Below are 24,205 nucleotides of genomic sequence, written 5' to 3'. Positions count from 1 at the left end.
AATCATATAAAGTCCTACAAAAATACCAAAAACATTGAAAAACACAAAATTCAAAAACACTAAAAAGTATAAAATCCCTAAGAAATCCTATAAAGTCCTGCAAAAATACCAAAAACATTAAAAAAAAAAAATCAACCAAAAAAATCATATAAAGTCTTGAAAAAATCAATAAAAAACATTCAAATATCAATACACAAAATCGAAAAACAATCAAAATCAATCAAAAAACTTGCAATAAAATGCCTCGCAAGAACCAAACACCCTAGGAGATATCCAACAAACACTTTGCACAAAGTTAACAAAGGATACAACTATCCAGTCAAACATTTGTAATTAATTGATCAAACTGTCTTATCAATCGTATCAATATCCATATCAAGTGATCATTATATTTTCTTAAATAGAGATGGATATACTTGAAATTAGACAGATTAGTCTTAAATGGGGTCCAAACTTAATGAGATTAGACATTATCAACCATCACATCAAGCAACTGAGAATGAAGGCACAAATAAATATAGCTGGTGGCAAATCATGTTCCTATGCTACTCAAGGATGTCCACAAGTGACTAGAGGAGCCTTGATGGGCATGATCCTTTTCTTTGTTTGTTGTTTGTGGTGTGGACCAGTTAAGTTCTAGGGAAATAGTTCTAGTGGGTGTTTGTGATTGGCACGTTCATTCAACAAGTATCCCATGAAGGATAACTATGCTTGTGACTACCCCACATACCTCGACCCCTACCATTATTCCTAGAATGGGGGGTTCACTCCTTGTCTGTTATGTGTGTTTCTTCAATGAGGTAACTTTACATCTTGGTTCCTTATACCTTGATGTGAAAAGCTCCATTGTTACATAATAAGGCTAAGTGATGAACATATATTGCGCTATGAATAAAATCACAAAATTTCGTGTATCTATCATCAATCTTTCCATTTCATTTTTTTATCTCATCATGTCCATTCTGTCTCAAGATCATTCTCTCATCAAAAATATTTTCTCAATTCAATTTCGTCATTCAATCATCTAACATGTTATTTCATCAATTCTCTCTAGTCTTTCATTCTCATATTTACTAGCATTTCTTCAACTTACTAGCATTTCAAGAATGGTGGAACATTCAAGTTGAGGGTACTGCCATGTATAGAGTTGTGAAGAAACTTAAAATCATAAAAGTCAACATAAGGACCTGGAATAAATCCAGCTTTGGGAATGTTTTTGAGGCCAAAGGAAAAATTCAAGAAGACCTTAACAAAATTCAGGTCCAAATCCAAAAGGATGGATTCTCTACTGTGACCATTGTAGAAGAAAATGAGATCCTCAAAAGATACCATGATATCATTGCTAAAGAAGAAGCATTTTGGAAGCAAATATCTAGATGTATTTGGCTAAAGGAAGGGGATAAGAATACCTGATTCTTCCATATGTCGACTATCAAATACAAAGTAGCTAATAGGATCAAAAAACTGATGGTGGACAATGTGGAGCTGGTCAAGGAGGAGGAGATAAGAAATGAGGCCAAAAGTTTCTTCTTAGATTCTTCTTTGTAGGGATCAAAGCTTGGATGATGATGTTCAAAATTCCTTCCTTCAAAACATTCCTTGCCTTATTAATGAGCAGAAGAATTCTTTCTTAACTTCCATCCCTTCGGACTTGGAGATCAAAAATGTTGTCTTTTCTTTTGAAGGCAACAAAGCCCTTGGACCTGATGGCTTCCCTATGTTCTTCTTCCAAGAGTTCTGGGATATAGCTAGGAAAGATGTCTCCAATGGGGTTAAAGAATTTTTTGGGGCAAGAAAACTTTTGAAAGAAATTAATGGAACCTTCATTGCTTTGATCCCCAAAATTCAAGGAGCTGACTCCATGGACAAATTCAGGCCAATCAGTTTATGCAACTTTTTTTATAAGATAATTTCCAAGGTCCTAACCTCCAGACTCTTGAATGTCCTTCCCTCTTTGATCAGTCATTAGCAGAATGGTTTTGTGCCAGGAAGGCAAATTCTTGATTCCATCATTATTGTCCATGAGAATAGCCATTCCCTTGTAATGGCCAAGAAGTAGGGTTTTATTCTTAAGCTTGATCTCTCTAAGGCTTATGACCGGGTCGATTGGTCTTTCCTCATGAAGGTTCTTTTGGATTTTGGATTCTCTAATAGATGTGTGGACCTCTTCAAGTAGCTTATCGCCTTTGCCTCCTTTTTTGTTCTTGTTAACGGATCTCCCTCCTCCTTCTTTAAAGCCTCCAGAGGCTTGAGGCAAGGGGATCCCATCTCCCCTATTCTCTTCATCATTATGGTTGAATGTTTTGGTAGGTTCATGGAAAGCATGGTGACTAGAGGTATTTTTAAAGGTCTCCAACCCTCCCCTGCAGATCATACTTGCTCCCACCAACAATTTGTGGATGACACCATCATTATGGGGGATTCAAGCATTTCAGAAGCCAGAATCCTGAATGACACCCTATGCAAGTTTGCGTCTGCTTCTGGCCAGCTTATCAACTGGGTTAAAAGTGAAGTGTTTTTCATCAACACTCTTGAGAGAAGACAACATAGAATTAGCAGAATTCTAGAATGTCGGATTGTTAATCTCCCTGCTACCTACCTTGGCCTCCCCCTGGGCATTGCTCCCCCTAATTCCTTTTGGAGCTCTTTGGTGGATAAATTTCAAAGAAAGCTTGTTGGTTGGAAAGGTGTTGTATTAAGTCAGGCTAGAAAGCTACAACTTCTTAAAAAATCCCTTCAAAGCATTCCTATTTATGCCCTCAGTCTCTTTAGAGTCCTAATTAAGTTTGTTGATGCTATTGAAAAAATTCAAAAAAAAATTCTTTGGTCTGGGGTTGAGGAAAATAAAAGAATGGCTTTAGTGGCTTGGGACAAGGTTTGTAGATCAAAAAGAAAGGGTGGTCTAGGTCTGAGGAGAATCAGGACCCTCAATGAAGCTCTTTTGTCTAAATAGGTATGGAGATTGTTCCACTTTGACGGGGAGTGGTGTGAAATTTGGAGAAGTAAGTATCCTCTTCTATCTTCATCTCTTCTCTTTTATCAATTTTGATTTCAGTAGCAATGGGTCTCACAATTGGAATCATGCTTGTAAGTGTAAAGACAACATCGCCAAAGGGGTGAAATGGAGAGTTGGTAATGGTAGGAAAGTTACATTTTGGGAAGATCCATGGTTGCTTTATAAGCCTTTGCTGGAAATCCCTGATTGGGCCCCTTTTGCTGCCCCTTGTAAAAGAGTTTTTGGTTCCTTGGTTAAGGGCTATTGGATAGGTGATAAATGGCAGAACATTTAAGGTATTCACCCTGACCTCATCAATCCCAAGAGAAACTTGTCTTCTGCTTGGTTGAACAATGAAGAAGATATTCTTATTTGGAAATTTGATCCCAAAGGAAACATTATTGTTTCTTCCATGTATGGAGTGTTGACTCTAGCCCCCTCAGAGAACCCCTTCTAGTCTAGAGCCTGGATAAAGGGTCTTATTCCAAAGATCAATATCTTCTACTGGACCATCCTCCAAAACAAAATTTTGACTCTAGACAACCTGAAGGTTAGAGGTTTTATCTTCCCTAATGGGTGTGCTTTTATGTCTTGAGGAGGAAGATTCTGTGGGCCACTTGGCTATCCACTGTTCTTTCACTGTCTCAATTTGGGAAAGCTTTCTTAAGAATTTTTGTATGGAATGGTTGTTTCCTAACTCTATTCAAGATTTGTTCCATTCTTAGAGTTATCATTGGTCTAATCCCTCTTTGAGATCTTTGTGGAAGCTCTCTCCCCCTCACATCTAGTGGGGGATTTGGAAATAAAGAAACAAACGCATCTTCAGGGATACTTCTCTCACCCAGGCTGTTGCTTTTCAGAAAATTCAAAGGGCAATTGTGGAGAACCTCAAGATCATTGGAGAACCATGCAATCCTGTCAATTGCCTGGAAGCTCACATCCTCAACTCTTGGAACTTGAAGAGTGTTGTTAGTATTGATTCTAAAAAAAGTAAGAGACTTTAAGATAAATGGAACTCTCCCCCTCATGGATGGCTCAAAATCAACTTTGACGATGCTGCCAAAGGCAATCCTGGACTAGCAGGATGTGGTGCAATTCTCAGAGATGAAAATGGCATTTGTAAGGAAATGGTAGTTGTTCCTATAGGTTGCCAAACTAACCACATGGCAGAAGCTATCGATGCTCTCCAAGGAATCCTCCTGGCTAAAAGGTGGAACTGTCCCTACCTATGGATCGAGGGGGATTCTAATAATATCATTAAATGCCTTAAAGGAATTTCTAAGCCCTCATGGACTATCAACAATATTATAAAGGCTGCTAGGGATCTCATTAATGCTTTTAATAAATGTTTTATTTCCCACATTTATCGTGAATCGAATGGCCTTGCTAACTGGGCAACTAACGTGGCAGTCACTCATGACAACATGGTTACCTGGAAGGGTGAAGAGAATCTCCTCAATGACGCCAGATTGATCATTTTCAGGGATCGATATAACTACACCTCAAAGATATTATATGGATTATATAATGATTAATAGAATGACTTGGAGGGCTATTACTAATTATCATTGTGTCAGTACCATTAATGACAAGACGAATGCCACCTTCTCCCATGCTTTCTAGGTCTTTGGGGTCGCTTCGAGAAATTTATTTTCTATAGCTATTTTTGCAACTCTTGGTTTTTTGGTTTGACCTGTGAAACTATGGGAGGTAACATGCATTGCTATGAGCCTAGTAATTGTAAGGAGTGGAAACAAAAGGAGGAAATTTGGAATATCTTGCAGAAGGGTGGGCTAATGAAGTATAAGGAAAGACTCCATGGGAGGGATGCTAAAATCACTAATTTTTTCAGCAAAAATTGGAGGAAGGGCACCCTGAAGATGGGAGATCAAACCATCTCCATTGATGAAGACCTCATTGCACAAGTGACGGGTCTCAATAGGGAGGGAAGTAATTTCTACAGGGACATAAAGCTTAGCAAGGAGGCCATCGAGAGATACTTTGAAACTACTAAGGAGAAGAAGTGCCTGGTTAAGCTTAGCAAGACCTACTACCCTCCCAGATCTTTTGCTAAGCTTTGGAGGGAGGTTCTGTTTGCTATTATGCGCTATATGACCTTGGATGGTAGATTCACCAAAGTTTATGGCTACCATTTTGTGCTGCTCAACCATTTCAGGTATGAAGACAAAGTTAACATACCCTATTTCCTAATTTGTTCAATGAATGCTACCATCAAAAGCCATAGAGAGAACCCTAAGGGAGACACTACCATGCACCAAGGTCTTATGGTTTTAATCTATGACCATATAAAAGCTAATCAAATTGCCCGCCCCCAACTTTCTATCTCTGATTCTGAGTAGGAAGGGTCAGGCTCTGATTTTTCTATGGGTGATGATTCTGAAAGTGATTCGAAAAGTGAGACTGAGGAGAGTCTGGAGGACTTTGAAGCTGAACTTGGTAAGAAAAGAAAACAGGTGAGCATTAAGTCGTCCTCTTCTAAGGGCAAGAAAAAAAGTAAAGAGAAGGTCTTCCAGATTCACTCCTCTTCCTTGGAGGTCTCTGAGGACTCTGAAATAGATGACTCTCTGTCCCCTCAGAAGAAGAAATCTAAATCTTCCACTCAAAAAAGGAAAAAGTAGAAAAGGCAGGGCAATTCTGAGTTGGAGTCGCAGGACAAAGTGTAGAGTAAGGATCCTGATGTGGACCAAAAATTTGAGGAGGAGATTACATGGGATGGTTTCAACCAGAGTGTTGGTGTAAATGTCAAACATATTACTGGTGGAGATGTTCCCAATACTGAACAGGCCAAGGTTGGTGAAAAAATCCCCCCTTCAAACCCTCCTATCAAGGGTTTAAAGGGGTTTGTGGACACCTTCGACTCGCTCATAAATAGTCACAAGAAAGTTGTGGAGGAAAACAAGAAGTTGAGCCACAGGGTTCAAATCATGGAGACAATCAGCATTGGTGAAGGTAAATCCATGGCTGAGTATGTTGATGATTTGGGAAAAACTGTTGCCAGAGCTGAAGAGATTAGGGATGCCTTCAACCCAAGGTTTGAGCAAGTGGAGAAGGCCCTGGAAGAGATAAAAACCAATGACAATGCTACGGACCAGAGAATGATGGACACTGACAACAAACTCAACAAAATTGAAACCTATCTCAGAAGCATTGTTGAATAAAGCCATAACATTCTAAAGGCCTCAGCTGACAACACCAAAGTCCTGATCAGTAAGCTGGAGAATGAGAAGGAATCCCTGGAGCAGGAACCTGACATGGAAGGCATGAGAGATGTGCAAGGACCAAGAACGAGGACTAGAGGCAAGAAGAAGGAGAAAAAGCCAAACAAGGAAATCGAAGAGCTCAAAGTTGCTTCGGCAAATTATGACTTGTTGGTCATTAAGGTGACTGATCTTCTTAAGTCTCTGTATTTGTTGTTAGCTGTCTAGGCCTTTTATTTGGTTTTATTCGCTTTGTTGTTCCTTTCTCTTGCTGTCCATTTGGTTTACTGGCCTTCTTGCCAGTCTTTTGTATGCTATTTCATTGCTGGTCTTGTTGTTCTTTGCTGAACTATCTTTTGCTCTTATGTTAAAGGTTTCAGGTCCTTAAAACGTGTTTTTCATATTAATTAGAACATTATCGTTAAATTGGTCTCTGAAATTTCATAATTTTTTGACCACTTTTCCGAGGGGACATATTTACACCCTAAGCGTCATAAGGGCATACATGTCGGGCCATACTAGGGCATGATTTTTTTAAATTTTTTTGAAACAACATCATTCCGACATTGTCTCAAAGAGGGGAAAATGTAGACACCTAAAAATATCTCATTGATCATGTACTAACTATTCCTCTAATTGATTAAATAATTATTTAATTAATTTAATTAAACTTATTCTTCTATTTTTTTTGTATTGATAATAGAGAGTAAACTGTGGTGCAATAGAGATATTAGAGCTTTACCAGTAGGTCATGGTATACCTCCAGATATGGAGATACATCAGAGAAAATGTACATAATAGGTCAAATTACCTCCCTATCCAAGAAGGTACTTGTTAATACAAAATATACCCTTACACTTATTCTTCTAAATTCATATTTCTTCATCATCTTACTAATTATTCTATTTCTATTTCTAATCAATTAACCATTCAACCCTTTTCTAAATATTAATTAAATATTAACTATTTAATTAATTATGATTTTAATCCTTTAATTTAAATAATCTTTATTATTTAATTAAATTCAGTTTCTAAATAATTAAATAGTTTCTTTTAATTATTTAATTATCTAATTAACTCTTCTAATTTCATTTAATTCCAAATCCCCAAATTTTAATTTCTTCTAATTTCATTAATTCTCCAAATTCAAATTCAAATTCAAATTCTTCTAATTTCTTCCAATTTCTAATACATGTGCATGATTTCAAAAATCAAAGTCAAGTTCTAAATATATTCAAATAACAAATTGAATTAAAAAATAAGTTCAATAATTTAATTAAATCTCATGCAAAGATTAAATTGAAAATCAAAACCAAAGTTCAAGCACATGCTAAATTAATTAATTCAATTAATTAATTAATTAAATCAATTATTTTTCCAGTCTCTATTTCTATCTTCCACTTTGCTTTTTTCCAAAAAGCTATTAATCAATTAACTATTCCATCTATTTTAATTGATTATTTCAATTAATTGATTAATTGCATCATTCTTTAATTATCCTCCAATTATTCACTTCCATCTTTCAATCAACTTTTTTCTCAATCAGTTAACTCATTTATCTATTCCTTCTATTTTAGTTCCACCTCCAAATCATCAATTCAACTATCAATCAACAGTTGAGATCACCTGAGTTCCACCTCTTGATCATTTTATTCCACCTCTCAATCAATCCTCTCTAAAAATCTATAAATTGACCATTCAATCTCCATTTTCAATAATCACAAACTTCAAATCTTTGTGTCAATTGCAGGTTGCCAGCGTAATATCTAAGAGCCATCATACCGTGAAGAAGAGAAGAACAATGAAAGCCACATGCAGTCATGGGATAGGGAGTCTTAATTGATATTTTACATCCTTATTGCTTTGATTGTGTTATTCTATTGATTTTGTTTGAATTCTTTAGCTAGAATATGAATGCATGGTTTTCCTTATTATTTCTAGTTAAGCAATGATGATTTTAAGCATGCGACAATTAGTTAAAGAGGATTCATTTTGATTGATGGAGAGAAAGGTTCTCTTCTTGTGTATATGGTTGAAATTATGATGTCAATTTGAGGATGTTAGAAGAAGGTTGATTGGGCAGATTTCCTTCTTTGGGAATATTTACTTTGAGTTTGATCTTCTTGGTTAGAGAGGCTTGTACATACATGATTGGTTACATGATACTTATGCCGCTTTTGATCTATGAGATTGAATGAGTCAGGTGTTGTTGTAGATTTTTTCTTGGGGTGTTGTGGAGGAGATAATTCTTGACACAGTTATGTATTTAGAGGTGTATGTAGAAGGAGATTCTATAGGTGTTGATTTGTAGTGTTTCTCTCTTTGGTCTTGGATATCTTCCTAGATCTTTGGTCTCACATTACATTGGTTTGAGGTTTGGGTGGAACTATGGTGATCACTAGTTTGTGGTCATGTGTGTTCACTTGTGCTTTGGGTGATGACATGGAGGTTTGTTTATCTCTTTCCTTTGTAGAGTGTGGAACATGGGAGAGATTTGGAGACTTGTAGTGAGAGTTGTATTTACAATTTATTATTTTACAGGTTTTGCATACCATTGTGGATGTTCCTTTGTACTACATGGTTACATTTTCTATGCAATGCTACTAGTAGACTTGGTATGCCTTGATCATTTTCAGATTTGAGTTCTTGGATGTGTATGTTACTCTTTGACACGTTTGTACATGGAGCTTATGGTTACAATTTATGGGTTCTATATGTGTATGGCATGAGTTTACTATTTTTTGTATATCTTGGAGGTATGGATATTTGGATGCATTACCACTTGTTGTGGGTGTTATTTTAGCAATGGTTAGTGTATCTTGACAACTACTGGTGCATATTGATACTTTTGAATTGAATGTTTGTGTTTGGGATATTGGTTGAGGTAGGACTTAGGTTTCGTTGTAATAGTTTATGTGGCTTCTTATATTTGTGTAGTGGCAGTGGCATGATGGAGGATGAGAGCATTCATGTTTGGGATAGTGGTCAACTTGTTTCTTGTTGCAGATATCTTGATGGAGCACATGGAGCACATGGAGCACTTTGATTCCTTAATGGTATATGTGGCTAGAGGGATTGTTTCCTTGTTCATTTTTTAGGTTACTTGTTACCCCTTATGCAATGCATACAAAAAGTGGGAGAATGTTACGAATTATGCATTGTACACCTTGCATAATGTTTATAATGTTAATTTATTATTATGTGTGGTGCACCAAGAGGAACCTACATGGATGTGCATCACTAGAAGACATTCTTGTGGCCACTTTATGTGTTGTATTGTAACATTGGGAATATGTTTAATGTGAGTCTCACATTGGAGAAATGTATTTAACTTAATATTGAAGAAATATTGATAAAGTGAAATCTCAGTACCCAATATTAGATGTGGGGTTAATGGTTTTGCAATCTCATGGTTTGAGTCACATGTTTTAATGTAATACCACTTGGTGGTTTTGTTTGCTTGCTTGTTTCTATAAAAGAAAACACAAGGGTAGTTGTCAAAGGTTGGCTAGTTGGGGTTTTGAGTCTTCTTTTGAATAGTGTATATTTGAAGCATGGCATGTGATGTGTGGTGACATGCTTGAATACATTGGAGAGGCTTAATGTTTCAAAGATGTTCATGAAGGGTCAAAAGATGTATTGTAATGTTAATTGTTGAATAATACATTGAGCATGGATGCTTTTGGAGGTTGGTTTTTCCCTCATGAGGGTTTTCCTAGGGTATATCTCATGTCATCTTTTAATGGCTATGTTGTCTATTCTCTTGCATTTGGATTTCAAGTACTTGTTCGCATAGATTTCTCTTTTGGGTCATGTGAAAAGTGTCATTATGTGGCTACAAGTTTCCTTTCAATATGAGTGGAAACATAAGTGGAAATGAAATACTAGACCTACACATAATTCACATTATTGTCTATGGTTAATGTAATAACAATAGAGAATGTAAAAGGTAGGAAAATGATCCTAGCAATGGGCACATGTATGTTCTTATTGATACAAATTATTTCACATAGCGGGTCAAGGTCATTCCTACATAGATGACTACTTTAGAGGTTGTGTGTGATTCCTTGAAGGAAAATGATCCATCGAAAACACATAGAGAAATGGTTGTAGTAGCACATACTTTTAATCCTTAATGGGAGTAGGGCCATGCTAAACAATAATGAGGATTTTATAAGACAAGTGAGACTAAAGATTTCTCTAAATGCATGAACGTAGATATCTACATGTTGAACATTGACAATAGAGGAGGAAAACGTTAGACATAGATTTCTAAGGTTTTAAAATTGCAACCATGGTCTCATTTATGGTGATCTCATTTTTATTGCATGATTGCATTAACGTGGTTGTTTAAAGCTAGTTCTTAGTCAATTTTTATGACCACTTAATCCTTAATGGGAGTAGGCTATGTTAAAGAACAATGGAGATTTAACAGGACATTTGTGACTTAAACTTTTTCTAAATGCATGAGTATAGATACCTATAAGCTTAGCATTGCAAATAGATTAACATGGATTCCAAAGATAAGGTGGTCATCTAATCAAAATTAGTTAGTGTTTTGGATTAAAAAAAAATGACTATTTTTTTTGATACTGGTTGAGGTTGTCTTTGTAATTTTCTAGTATGCCAATTTAAAAGGTAGAAATATTAAATAAAAAGTATAATTTTTTGACATAGGGTAGAGCTTGGCTTGCATAATTTACCATCTCCCTAATGCAAAATAAATTTTAGTAAATACTATATCGCTCCAAAGACAACAAATAAAAGCACAATTAAGTGTTAAAAACTCTAATTATATTAAGATGATATTATATTATTATGATTGCAATCTCTTTTCTCTCGACACATTTACCAAATGATAATTATATACTATTATTATTATTGTAATGTTCTTTCACTTGATACATTATTCAAGTGATATAATATTCTATTATTGCAATTTCCTTTCTCTTGGTATATTAATTTGCAATAGGTGAGAGCGTGTATGAAAATATGTGCCTATCAAAATGATAATTAGAGATAATGAGAATGAGAGGTCCAAATCCAATCATTTGAAATAGAAAGAATGATAAAAAGTAGTTAAGAGATAATTGATAACTTAGATAAGATACTTTGAAGTACTTTATCTATGATCCTAATAATAATTATTAGATTAGATAAATAGCACTCAATTTTTTATAGAATATTACCAACATAATTATTAAAGCATCACTCATGAATTTTTTTTAATATTAAAGTATCTTACTTAAGCATCAACAACTTTACTCTTATCATAATAAAAGAATGCCTACCAAATGTCAAAGGACTTTACATGATTTACAATCTATCATAAAGTTTATTGCTCCTGAATCTTACAAAGCAGCGCAATCAGAGGTAAAAATATATATTTTTCTTTCTTTAACTTCCCAAGGAATGTTTCTGTCTCCAAACCAGGGCCATTGAGTAAACCCCAAAGAATTTAAAGTAATACCAAAAAAAAAAAGAATGAAGGAATAAAAGAATATTCTGTTGAAGAAATTCAAATCTAAGCTGAATAAACATGAGAAATCGAACCCTTCTCGTCGTCCTCCTTGTCGTTAGAAACCCACCATACTTTGACGCTGCCGTCCACACTGCCTGCATAAACAAGAAACCCGGCGGCCACGTCAGTAGATCCGGCAATGCACTTGACGGGGCCCTGTTGCCCTTTCAGAACCGCAACCTGGGAATGCTCAAAGCTCCCGTGGGGAAACCCTTCCCTTCTCCATACCCGCACGGTCTTATCAGCAGAACCGCTGCACAGAAATTCCCCCACAGTGCACAGGCAAAGAATGGGCCCACCATGCTGGCCCCTCATTTCGCAAGCCATAGCAAAGGGGGAAGCACCGATTTCCGTCTGCCAAGCCACGATGGTCCGGTCGGAACCCCCGGAGTAAATCACGGTCCTGTCGGCGGCTAAAGCGAGAGCATTGACAGAGGCTTGGTGCCCCTCCAGCGTGGCCACCAAACGGTGTGATTTGGAGCCACGTGGCTTACACCAGACTTTCACTTTACAGTCAGCAGAGGCTGTGAAGAGGTGGCCAGTGGGGCCCACAGCGAGGGCGTTGATGGCGTCATTGTGTGCTCGCGTGGAATCTAGGCACTTGAAGTCGGAGAGCCTCCACAATTTAAAGGTCCGGTCCCATGACCCTGAGTAGAGAACATCATAGGCTTTGCCTTTGCTTTCTACTCAAACATCAAACCATTCAATAGTCAAACAGTCAATAGCAATTTTACATCTCAAAAAATATGAATTCTACTTAAATTTCAACAAAATATCATGTCACTTAAATGAAAATTCACCTATCATCTACATTACAAAAATGATGAATAGTTGTCCCAATTTGATATGGACCAACTAGGACTCAAATCGAAGTCACATTTGGAGATCATTTAAGACTCAAATTCAAGACACATTTGATATGGACCAGCTAGGACTTGAATCTAAGACCTTCTATTTGCCATTGGTGTTCTATACCAACCAAGCTAGCCCCTTAGACTCAAATCTAAGACGCATTTGAAATGGACCAACTAGGACTCAAATCTAAGACCTTCCATTTGCTATTGGTGTTCTTTACCAATTGAGCTAGCCCCTTTTTGACCAATTCATTATCATCGAGTGTGGCTTATTTCCAACACACCCCTTGGGATACATCACAAGTGGTTGGGCTCCTAGCTTGACTTTGATACCACATGTTGAGCTACAACTCATATGGACCAATTAAGTCTAGATCCTAAAAACTTCCATTCAATGATGACTTTGATACCGGATGTTGAGCTACAACTCATATGGACCAATTAGGGCACCAGATGTTGAGCTACAACTCATATGGACCAATTAGGGCTCAAACCTAAAAACTTCCATCCAATAAAAAACTTACACACAATCGAAACCAGAAACAAAAATTCAGCAACTTCCATCCAATTGAACTATTGCTCTGGCCAACCCATCATTGACTCATCATTGACTCAAATGTAACTCATTCCAACAATATTATGTTCATCAAAACAACTCTTGTAACTAATATAAGATGTAGATTCTTTATAAAATCTAAATGTAAAATCTACCTTTAACTATTGAACCATTTGACGTCCTCTTTATTCCCCGCCTAGGCTTTCCCACGGCCACGCCAACGGCCAGACAACTAATGGTGTCCACGTGTTCCATCCACAGCCGTCGGTGGTGCCGCCGTGTCTGCACATAGTTGCTCTGCCTCACCGCACTAATCAAGCACTCCTTCACCGTTGGCATTGCCGTTACCAATTTATATTTACCGTTGCTTCGCTTCCAAACGCGTATCTTCTGATCCTGGTGCGCAGTAACGACTCTGTCACCAAGGGCAACGATGGCTTTGACGGCACCATCACCGGCACCGAAGCGCGCACAGTGGTGGAGGTCGGGGTGGCGCCACACTCTAACGTCGTGTGCTTGGGAGGCGCTTAGCAGGAGGTCGCCGGACGTCGTTACACACGACACAATGCCCACGTGGCCCGACAGCGTAGCCACGCAACGATTGAATCTCTTTTTCTCGCCTTCCAACACAACGGATTCGTTGCTCACTTCGGACAGAGTAACGCTACCGCAACTGCTACTGCTTCTGGAGTGACCGGTGCTCGAGTCTGTAAAGTCCGTTACTCCTTCCCCATCACTTTCAGTCAAGATCTCTGTTTCAGGGAGCTTCGATAGAGCAGCCATGGTAGCACCGATTTGCAATACTGTAACAACTCTTTCCTACTGGGCTGAATATATATATATGTATGTATGATTGTATTCTTCCTTCTACATGGCGCGCGCGCAGAGAAAAGAGTAGAATAACTAGACGGTGGCAACCTACAATCTGCAGCGTTGGAAGGCAGTTTATGCTTGCATTGAGCCGTTTGAGAGATTTCTTGTTTTTTCAGTTTAGGGAAAGTTGGGGACCCACATTGGGGCTTTCAAGTCGACACAGAGCCGTTTGAACATTGATGTTAAAGGGGATCTGCAACCGACCTAGCGTGATCTTACAACTGTAAAGTCAAACTCATAAAGTTGACTTTTAACGGCTAGTTTTATTTTTTATTGAATGTTGAACATAGCTTTTTGTTGCTTTTGTAATGTTTTACGAGGAGCGGACCTCGGAATCAGAGTGTAGCTGACAGTAAAGTGAAAGTTTGTGCCTTTCTTCTCTGGTACTCAAACGAATATAAAAATACCAAACCTTTTATGACAGTCGAGCTTCTAGATGCAAGAAAACAGAGAGGAAATTCTTAGTGGGTATGTTCAAGGATTGTTCCACACAATCTTTAAGAAGGAAAAGCAGCGCGCAAAAGTATGATAACTTTGTTTATACTTCACCTTAAGTAAAAGGTTTTCGTGGTTGACAAGGAAACTTTACTACGGGAAAAGGATTAATAGATAGTGTAATTCTTAAAAAATTGTAATATTATTTTTAATGTTGATTAAAAAAGACGTATAAGAAATAGTGGTTTTTTAAATGTAATTGATTTTATTAGCCTATAGGCTATTTAACGTGGGCATAGCCCATCGGAAGTGTCTCACGCTTTTTGGAAAACGTTTGATGTCGACCATGTTTTTTTTTTAAGTTTCGTAATTAGCCGGCACAATAACGTTTGTCGAGGCCAATACATTTATGCGCTCATACAGAGGGAAACTTGTCACGTGGAGTTACTATAAAAACATTGAGTTTTTTCTTTTGGGAAACCGTACACGACTGCTCAACAACAGAGAAAAAAAAAGTCTCACGCTATGCAAAACATTTTAAACGGTTGCCTTCATGGATACATTCCGCTGCGGAGAAAGTCTCACGTGAAACCCGTTGTGACAATATCACTTGAAAGAAAAGCCTTTTTGACAATAAAAGCTACAAATTTTTTTGTAATACAAAAGTGATTCTTTACGTTCGACACAGGTCAAGTAGACCTCGTTCTTGTAAGAGCTATTAACCAATAAATCATAGGGAGGGACTTATTTATGTCACCAAAAACAGAGACTAAAGCAAATGTCAGATTCAAAGCTGGTGTTAAAGATTACAGATTAACTTATTATACTCCGGAATATCAGACCAAAGATACTGATACCTTAGCAGCATTCCGAGTCACTCCTCAACCTGGAGTACCCCCCGAAGAAGCGGGAGCAGCAGTAGCCACCGAATCTTCCACTGGTACGTGGACGACTGTTTGGACCGATGGACTTCCCAGTCTTGATCGTTACAAGGGGCGATGCTATGATATTGAACCCGTTCCTGGAGAGGAAAATCAATTTATTACCTATGTAGCTTACCCTTTAGATCTTTTTGAAGAAGGTTCTGTTACTAACCTGTTCACTTCTATTGTAGGTAATGTATTTGGATTCAAAGCCTTACGGGCTCTACGTCTGGAAGATTTACGAATTCCTCCCGCTTATTCAAAAACTTTCCAAGGCCCACCACATGGTAGTCAAGTAGAAAGAGATAAATTAAACAAATATGGTCATCCTTTGTTGGGATGTACTATAAAACCAAAATTGGGTCTATCTACCAAGAATTATGGTAGAGCGGTTTATGAATGTCTCCGTGGTGGACTTGATTTATCAAGAATGATGAAAACACGAATTCCCAACCATTTATGCGTTGGACAGATCGTTTCTGCTTTTGTGCAGAAGCAATTTATAAAGATCAGGCTGAGACGGGTGAGATTAAGGGACATTACTTGAATGCTACTGCAGGTACATGTGAAGAAATGATGAAAAGAGCAGTATTCGCTAGAGAATTGGGAGTTCCTATAGTCATGCATGACTATCTGACTGGAGGTTTTACCACAAATACTTCGTTGGCTCATTATTGCCGCGATAACAACCTACTTCTTCACATTCACTGCGCAATGCATGCAGTTATTGACAGACAAAGAAATCATGGTATGCACTTCCGTGTACTGGCTAAAGCACTACGTATGTTTGGTGGAGATCATATTCACTCTGGTACTGTATTGCTATTTCATATAATTACTGCATTGTTTACACATTTTATTGATTGTCTGTACGAGGGAAGGTGGAAAGACAACTTATATAAAAAATATTGTATAAATCTTACAGTTGTCATTTTGCGCTCAATGCCATAGACGCAAAAAGTTCTACCTTTCACATAAGTAAAAATCAAATATTCTAAGAGCTTTAGAAATTTATAACTCTGGTTGTGACAGTAATACTATTTATTTCACCTGTGGTTATGCAAATGGGAAATATGCAATTTAATTTTGAGGCTCAAAGAACGAGTCATTTTATTGTGTGGTTTAAGGAAACATTTGTTTTTGACTTATGTGTCTTTGGAAATGGTACAAATATTTTGTGCCCTAGACATTAATCTCGATGTTTAAACTTTTCAAAAAAATAAAATGCTATTATTAACAATAGTAGGTAACGAAAATATTAGGTGATAAAAAAGTCTTACATAGACATAGATATAAAGTGTGTAGATGTTTAACTTAAAAAAAATATAAAGTTTAGAATAATTTTAAAATTAGTAATAGCTAACAAAAAAGGCTTATTAAGACGCAGATATAAAAATTAAATATATCAATCGAACATTAGGTAATCAAAAGGGCTTATGTAGATGCAAATGTATATGCACCCCTTATTAAAACTAGCATATATATACATTAAAATTTAATTTAATCTATATACAATAGGTTGAGAGATATTAAACAAAGAAATTGAACTTGTGCCAAATTCTCTGCCAGTTAAATTTACTTGGAGTTGCGGCTATTGGTTGTAAAAGAAATGACGATTTCTATTGATTGTCACTGGCAAACATAAAAAGAAAAAAAAAGCACTGATGCAGCCAAAATAAGAGAATTTCTAGGTTCAATGTTGAGGAAAAGGATGTTTTTAAATTTTAGGTAAAAATTTAAGATTTTTGATGAAATCATGTTGTGTATTTTTTATGAAAAAATTGGGTTGTGGTTAGTTTTTATTAAAAAATAAATTGTTTTTTTGTGTCTTTAAAATAGTTATACGTTTAGAGGAACAGATAATATTGTGGTCATTGTATGCCGGAAATGTGGTATCAACCTGCAAGAGGAGAAAACAATTCAAACATACACATGAAACATTGCATTAGAGGTTAGAAATCCAAACAAAGCAAGTTAAATAAATCTAAACTCTTTAAAATCGTTCCATGTTCCTCTATCTCCAAGGATCTTCAAGATTCAAGGTGGCTCTCAACTTGGAAGAGCACTTGATTCTTTAAGATGACAACCTAAAGAATGAGATTTTAAATGATTCTAAGATCTAAATGGAATGCAACCAAGATCCTAGTGATGAATTAGATATGAAACTAGATGATGATAGGATGCAAGATATTGATATGAAGCTTGAACTAGTATGAAAATGATACTAAGATGAAGCTAACATGATATATCTAAGATTATAATGCTATCAAAATGATCTAAAATTCTATACTATCAAAGAGAGATAATATGCTTAATGTTATGAGACTATAATTTTGATGCACAAAGACTTGATTGTTTTGAAGAAGGAATGGCTCTATTTATAGGGAACATAGGGCAATGGATGGTCAAGATTGGATAATCTTATCAAGGGCCAGGATTGAAAGTTAATCAATCCATGTTTACAATTCTCACTAATGAAATGGTGACAATTATCAACAAGAGACTAATTGAGAGGAGATGTAAGAAACATTAAATGCTTTAGAGGACATGAAGGTTAACTTAGGAGGTAAGGGTTAAGGTTAGGCTAGGGTCATCCATTGGATAAAGCTTTTATCCAAGGGGTAAACTCTTGTGCAAAGGTTAAAGGAATAACCAAGGGTAAAGTCATGAGTGCCTGATGAGACCTCTGGGTTAGATGAAGGTTGAGTTAGGCAAAAAGTCTCTAACCATGCCACAAGGGTCAGTTAACCATTAATGGTTTGGAAGACTTTGGGGATAAATTTGTAAGAGTGCTTCCAAATTTGGGGGAACTCAACAAGTTAGCTTGTTGAAGACAAGGCTTTATTGCTTTTGGAAGACTTTCCTCCAAATTTGAGTAGTGACATCCTCAAATTTAGGGAAAAGGAATGATTGAAGGGTTTAGGCTAATTGATTAGGATTAGATAGGTTCTAGAAGAATTTAGGAAGGGGATTTAGGAGGCAAGTGGGAGATGTAGGAAAATACAAGTGGGTGGGGAAAATAGAATTTAATTAAAATAAAAATAATTTATTTCAATTGTGGTTGCAGCTTGCATTTGTAGGATTTTGCAAGTGGGGGGATTTAATTAAATGTAAATTTAATTAAATGGGCTAGAAGGGGGATTTAATTAAATGTAAATTTAATTAAATGGCTTAGATAGAAGAAGGGTATATTAATTAAATCTTAATTTAATTAATAGATGATTAGAAGAGTAGGGATATTAATTAATAAGAAGAATTAAGAATAACTAAATGAATAAAATTCACTTAATTCATTGTGCAACTTTAAGGTGTCTACATTTTGCCCCTCTTTGAGTTAACGTGTGACCACATGTTGATTCAAAGAAAATCTTGCTGGATATGATGCTTGTGTCGAAATGTCAATATGCTGCCCTAGATTTGATGAACGAAATTGATGATGCCCCCTCGGGAGTTGAATCAAGGATTTTGAAAAATTTGTTGATTTGATAAGCATTTTTTAATTGATTGTAATATGATAATATTGACTGCGTTGAATGCATATTGTTTGATTCATCTCCCGATAATGATTTTGATAGAAATGATGAAGACTAATGTGGGCATAGCACGTACATGTCCCACATGTCCACCAAGGATTTGAAGAAATGAGAAAGGCTGATGTGGGCATAGCGTGTACATGTCCCACACGTCCACCCAGATTGTGTTGGTATGAATCCCGATTGTCGATATGGTTCAAGTGTTGATATGGGTCCTGATTTGATATGGGTCCTGATTCAGTATGGGTCCTGATTTTATGCTTGCGATATGGATCTTGATGTTGCTTGATTTCTCGATATGGATCTTGATATTGCTTTCGATATGAGTCTTTGATTTGATTGATTTTGATATTGATTATTGATTTGATTGATTTCGATATGGGACTTGATATTGCTTTTGATATGGGTCTTTGATTTGATTGATTTCGATATGGGACTTGATATTGCTTTCGATATGGGTCTTTGACTTGATTTCGATATGGATCTTTGATTTGATTGATTTTGATATGGGACTTGGATTGATTGATTTCTTGATATGGGTTTGGATTGATTTTTGATATGATATCCAGGGACGTTGGACATTTATTTGTTCCGTCTGATGATTGGTTCTGATTGATTTCCTTTGGATCAACATGTTGTCACACATGTGCATGATGATATGAAACGGATGCAGCGATTTTGATTTTGATGAGCTATATGATATGCTTTTACTCTATGACTTTAGCAGATGATGATGTAGATGATGGTTGAATTTGATGAATGTAGATGTTTCTAACATGTTGTCGATATGATATGCTCATGTATGGGGATAATGATATGATTGATCATATGGATTAGAATGATAAGATTGATTGGAATTGATAAGATTGAGATCAAGTCTAGGTTCAGGTATGACACCTCCTATATAAGACATGGATGATTGAGCGTCTGGTTTCAGGAATGATACCGCCTGTATAAGACAAAGATGATCAAAGCGTTTGGTTTCAGGAATGATACCACCTATATAAGACATGGATGATCGAGCGTCTGGTTTCAGGAATGATATATCCTGTATAAGAGCTGATGAAAAAGTCTGGTTTCAGGAATGATATATCTTGTATAGGAGCTGATCAAAACATCTGGTTTCAGGAAAGATACATCCTGTATAAGACATGATAGAAGATAGTTTGGAAGAATGATGAAGATATGAAAGTGAAGAAATATTCCATGATGATACGATAGATATATATGTGATGGATGCAATGATGAATGATATGAATTATGTTTTGATATGAGATTCTATGAGGATGATTTGATGCTTAGATAATAATGCTCTTGATTTTGATTATGATGTGAATGTATGATTTATGATTTTGATAAGCAAAATGTGATGATGCATTTCTTTGATTTATGAGATGTGAGATGTATGATAATGATAAGGATGTGTAACTAAATGCAAGATTAAAAATGATGTGCAACCTAATGCAAGATTAAGATGATAATGATGTGCAGCTAATGCAAAGCTTAATATGCATTCTCGTTCTCAATGTTTCCATCTATTGTGATCAAAGTGCTAGTGCTTCCTTTGTTTTCATCATCGAGCCTTGATTTGTTGAAAGTTGATACAAGTATCATGGTATAATTGAACTATAATGACCTGAGTATAACTTACATGGATTTTGATATTGCAAGATGACACAAGAGTCGAGGTATAATTGAACCAAGATGACCTAAGTGTTGCTCACGTAAACAGACAAGAGTTAACCTTTGTCCCATACAAATCCAAAATGTCTTCAGTGATATGTTACCTGATCACATCATAAGACAAATTTGCATAATAGAAGGCCTCACTCCCAAATAGCAGACAAAGAAAACATCACATTCCTTCCTTGCTTCTCTAGTCGTTGAGACATCCTCGAGTTACTTAGGAGATATGATAAGCAAAAATTAACAACCATAAGTAGGAATGCATTCTATTTGGAATCTACTCTTGTCAAATAAAACATCTTTCAAATAGATCTTTGTTCAGTTGAAATCAATTGAAGTCTGTGATGTCTAGCCTTCTTGCATTGTCGTTTGTCATTTGTTCGTTGTTCTGATCCTTGTTGTCTTGCTACATGTTTGGTTTGATGTTGAAAATATTGAAGGTGAAATGTCCCCTGCGAGGTCAGAATTTTGCCCCTTGATGTTGATACTACTTCGATATGCATATTTACACTGATCACCAAGCCATGGTGGGATATGATTTGGATAACTGATTCAGATAGACCAAGGATAGTGACTACGCTAAGTATGTCTAGGATTGACAAGCATTTGTGAATTTTTGGTGATGTCTCAGATGGGTGGATATGATATGTACAATATGGCTTGTGAAACATGTACTTCCATCAATTGATAAAGATAAGGCTAACTAGAACAAAATCTAGCAGTCATACTGATCTATGTCATTGTTTTGATTTATTCGATGATTGATAAGAATGGCTGGTTTCAAAGAGTGAGTATCCTGTATAAGACCGATCTATCTGGTTTCGAGTGTACCTATCTCTATATAAGACTGTTGATGTTGATGTTGACGTTGATGTTGATTTTGATAGATGGATTGATTATCAAGACTCGATGATTGATAGCAATGTCTGGTTTCAAATAGTGAGTACCCCGTATAAGACCGATCTGTCTGGTTTCAAGTGTACCTATCCCTGTATAAGACATGATTGATGTTGATGGATTTCGAGTGATAAATTGATTAACAAAGCATGTGATCAGTTTGATTGCATACTTTGAGAGTTTTTCTGCAGTTGAATTAATTTGATGGATGGTCCATGCGTTCATGCTTTTATTTTCAATTTTATTTGATTTTTTCGATTTTCTGATTTTTAGTTTTTGGATATTTTGATTTTTTGAGTTTTTGGATTAGAAGAAAGATGTATTTGGTTGCCCCAATGTATATAAAGACAAGGAATATTATGAATGGATGACTGAACCATTGAGGTGGAAATGGATTTTTTGTCCATAGTTTTGATCAAGATCAAGGATGGAAAAGGGGATATGTATAGAGATAGGATATGGATAGCACTGGATGATGAAAGCAAATGAATAGATAGGATAAGGGATATTGATTAGAGGATATGGATGAGGTGAAGCAAGATCGTAGATAAAATTGGATGATAGAAGCAATGAATACATAAGATAAGGGATATGGATTAGAGGATATGGATGAGGTGAAGCAAGATCGTAGATAACACTTGATGATAGAAGCTATGAATAGATAGGATAGATGGTATGGATAAAGCAAAGCAAGATCATAGATAGCACTAGATGATAGAAGCAATGAATAGATAAGATAAGGGATATGGATTAGAGGATATGGATGAGGTGAAGCCAGATCATAGATAATGATGAAGTTAGATAGGGTAATGGATATTGGAGGAAGGATAATGGGAGATACGATAGGAAGAATAGAGTGGATGAAATTTTCCCCCAAGCATAGAGGTTTCCATTTGCAAAGAGGTGATATGTAAGATTGTCAGAGCATTTAGCACCATTTGAATAAGTGTTCCTGAACTTTTCAAAGATAGAGACCCAATCCACACTTAGAACCTCTGGAAAATTCAACTGAACATTTCTAGCAACTGGGAAGTAGAGTCAAAAGGGAAGAAGAATCCCAAACTGGATCAAGGTACTTAGTCTTTGATTACCCATGTGTGTGCAAGTGGGTTCATTCCAACTCATATGATCATTGTAATCTTCAGAATCTAGCATGGCTAGCTACATGAATTACCTTGACTTCAAAAGCATCTTGGATAGAGCCTCGCAACCAGCGAGCGTCCATAGCCCTAATGAGGTTATCATTGTAATCTCACAAATATTTCTCCATTGCCAGCAAGGCATCTATAGCCCCGAAGGAGTTATTTGCATGTTCCCATAGCCAAGCATTTTGATATTGCATTTCATTGAATTTTTATTTATTTTTTATATTTCTTTTCTTGCTCATGCTTTTGATCTTTTGATATTTGTTTTTGCTCTTTATTTTTCTTGCATTGGCTTGTAAGTGATGAAACTTACATGGGTCTGATAATTACAGTGGCGCTGAAGCAAGATTTTAGATTTTTCACTAGCCATGTCTTCAACTAAGTGATCAAAATGATTTAGAGAAATTGATTAAGCATATGAGATATAATAATCAAAAGATGTCAGTACCAAGATACGATAAGTGGTTCTTTTTTGGATTGAGTGTGTATCCCAACCAAAAGAAAATGTTAAAGAGGAACAAGCTCGAATTTTGAAGCATTTCATGAATAGATATCTAGGAAAAGGACTGAACATTAGATTCGAGCATGGGCAAGTATGTGACAAAATGACACAAATGCCTATTTCACAGATGACAGATTTATGAAAAGGATTGAATGATAGGGATTGGAGGATAGAAAAGAGGTGTTGGATAATAGATAGAATGTTTGAAGATTTGTGTGAGGATAGATGGAAATGTATTCAAAATGAGTGTTGGTACACAACTTGAGAAGTGATGAAGAGATGGAGGAAAATCAAATTTTGGGACATAAGGATCCAAAATAGATAGAGGAAATGATGGAAGAATAGTTTTGCAAAGATATTTAGATAGAGGGTTGAAATAAGTTCAAAGATGTGCTCCTTTGTTGATCTTTCTTATGGATCATTTGAGGTGATGGATTGGTGAATGGATGAAAGTAAGGACCCAATATGGATGGAAGGGATGAAGAGTTTGACTTTGGAATGAAAGGACCTAAGATAGATTTAGAAGAAGAAGAGTTTGAATTTGGAATGAAAGGACCTAAGACAGATTTGGAGGATGAAAAGTTTGACTTTGGATTGAAGGACCTAAGATAGATTTGGAGGATGAAGACTTTGACTTTGGAATGAAAGGACCTAAGATAGATTTTGAGGATGAAAGGATTCCTTGATCTTGATCTTGACTTGGAGTAGGATCATTTGAGTTTGTGCTTTCCTCTTGATTTGAAATTAGATTAGTGGAGGAGATGGAAGGGATATCATGCTCTTTCTTAGGAGATGGATGTTGAATGGGACTCTGCTCTTGAGATGAAAGGGGATCATCGTGGATGGAATACCAAAATATTAGGGGATCATCATAAGATTATTGATAGGTGAGATCTTGATAAAAGATGGGATTAGATTGGAGAGCCATAATATCTTGATCTTGATTTAGGTTAGGACTCATTTCCTTTGAATGAGTTTCCTTTTTCTCGGTTTGATGATGAATGGTCATACGAATGATCAAAGTTGATGTTTTTGATAGGTTGATATAGATAAATTTACTCCTTTTG

The 24,205-nt window shown here is 36.3% G+C and overlaps 1 protein-coding gene and 1 pseudogene across 1 annotated transcript; one reads left to right on the top strand and one right to left on the bottom strand.

Annotated features, from left to right (window-relative positions):
* Positions 1-11,525: 11,525 nt before the first annotated feature.
* Positions 11,526-14,141, bottom strand: LOC131050521 (protein JINGUBANG). The gene is made up of 2 exons (XM_057984722.2): positions 13,300-14,141; positions 11,526-12,417 (listed from the first exon to the last, which is right to left on the bottom strand). The coding sequence occupies exons 1-2, from the start codon at positions 13,925-13,927 to the stop codon at positions 11,738-11,740; spliced, it is 1,308 nt and encodes a 435-aa protein (XP_057840705.1). The 5' UTR covers positions 13,928-14,141; the 3' UTR covers positions 11,526-11,737.
* A 1,061-nt stretch (positions 14,142-15,202) lies between these two features.
* LOC131050519 (ribulose bisphosphate carboxylase large chain-like) lies at positions 15,203-16,326 on the top strand (annotated as a pseudogene).
* Positions 16,327-24,205: the final 7,879 nt, after the last annotated feature.

Source organism: Cryptomeria japonica, chromosome 11 (assembly GCF_030272615.1).
Source record: "Cryptomeria japonica chromosome 11, Sugi_1.0, whole genome shotgun sequence".
NCBI classification, from domain to species: Eukaryota; Viridiplantae; Streptophyta; class Pinopsida; order Cupressales; family Cupressaceae; genus Cryptomeria; species Cryptomeria japonica.
Note: the sequence above shows the minus strand (reverse complement) of the source record. Positions and strands in the feature narration are given on the sequence as shown.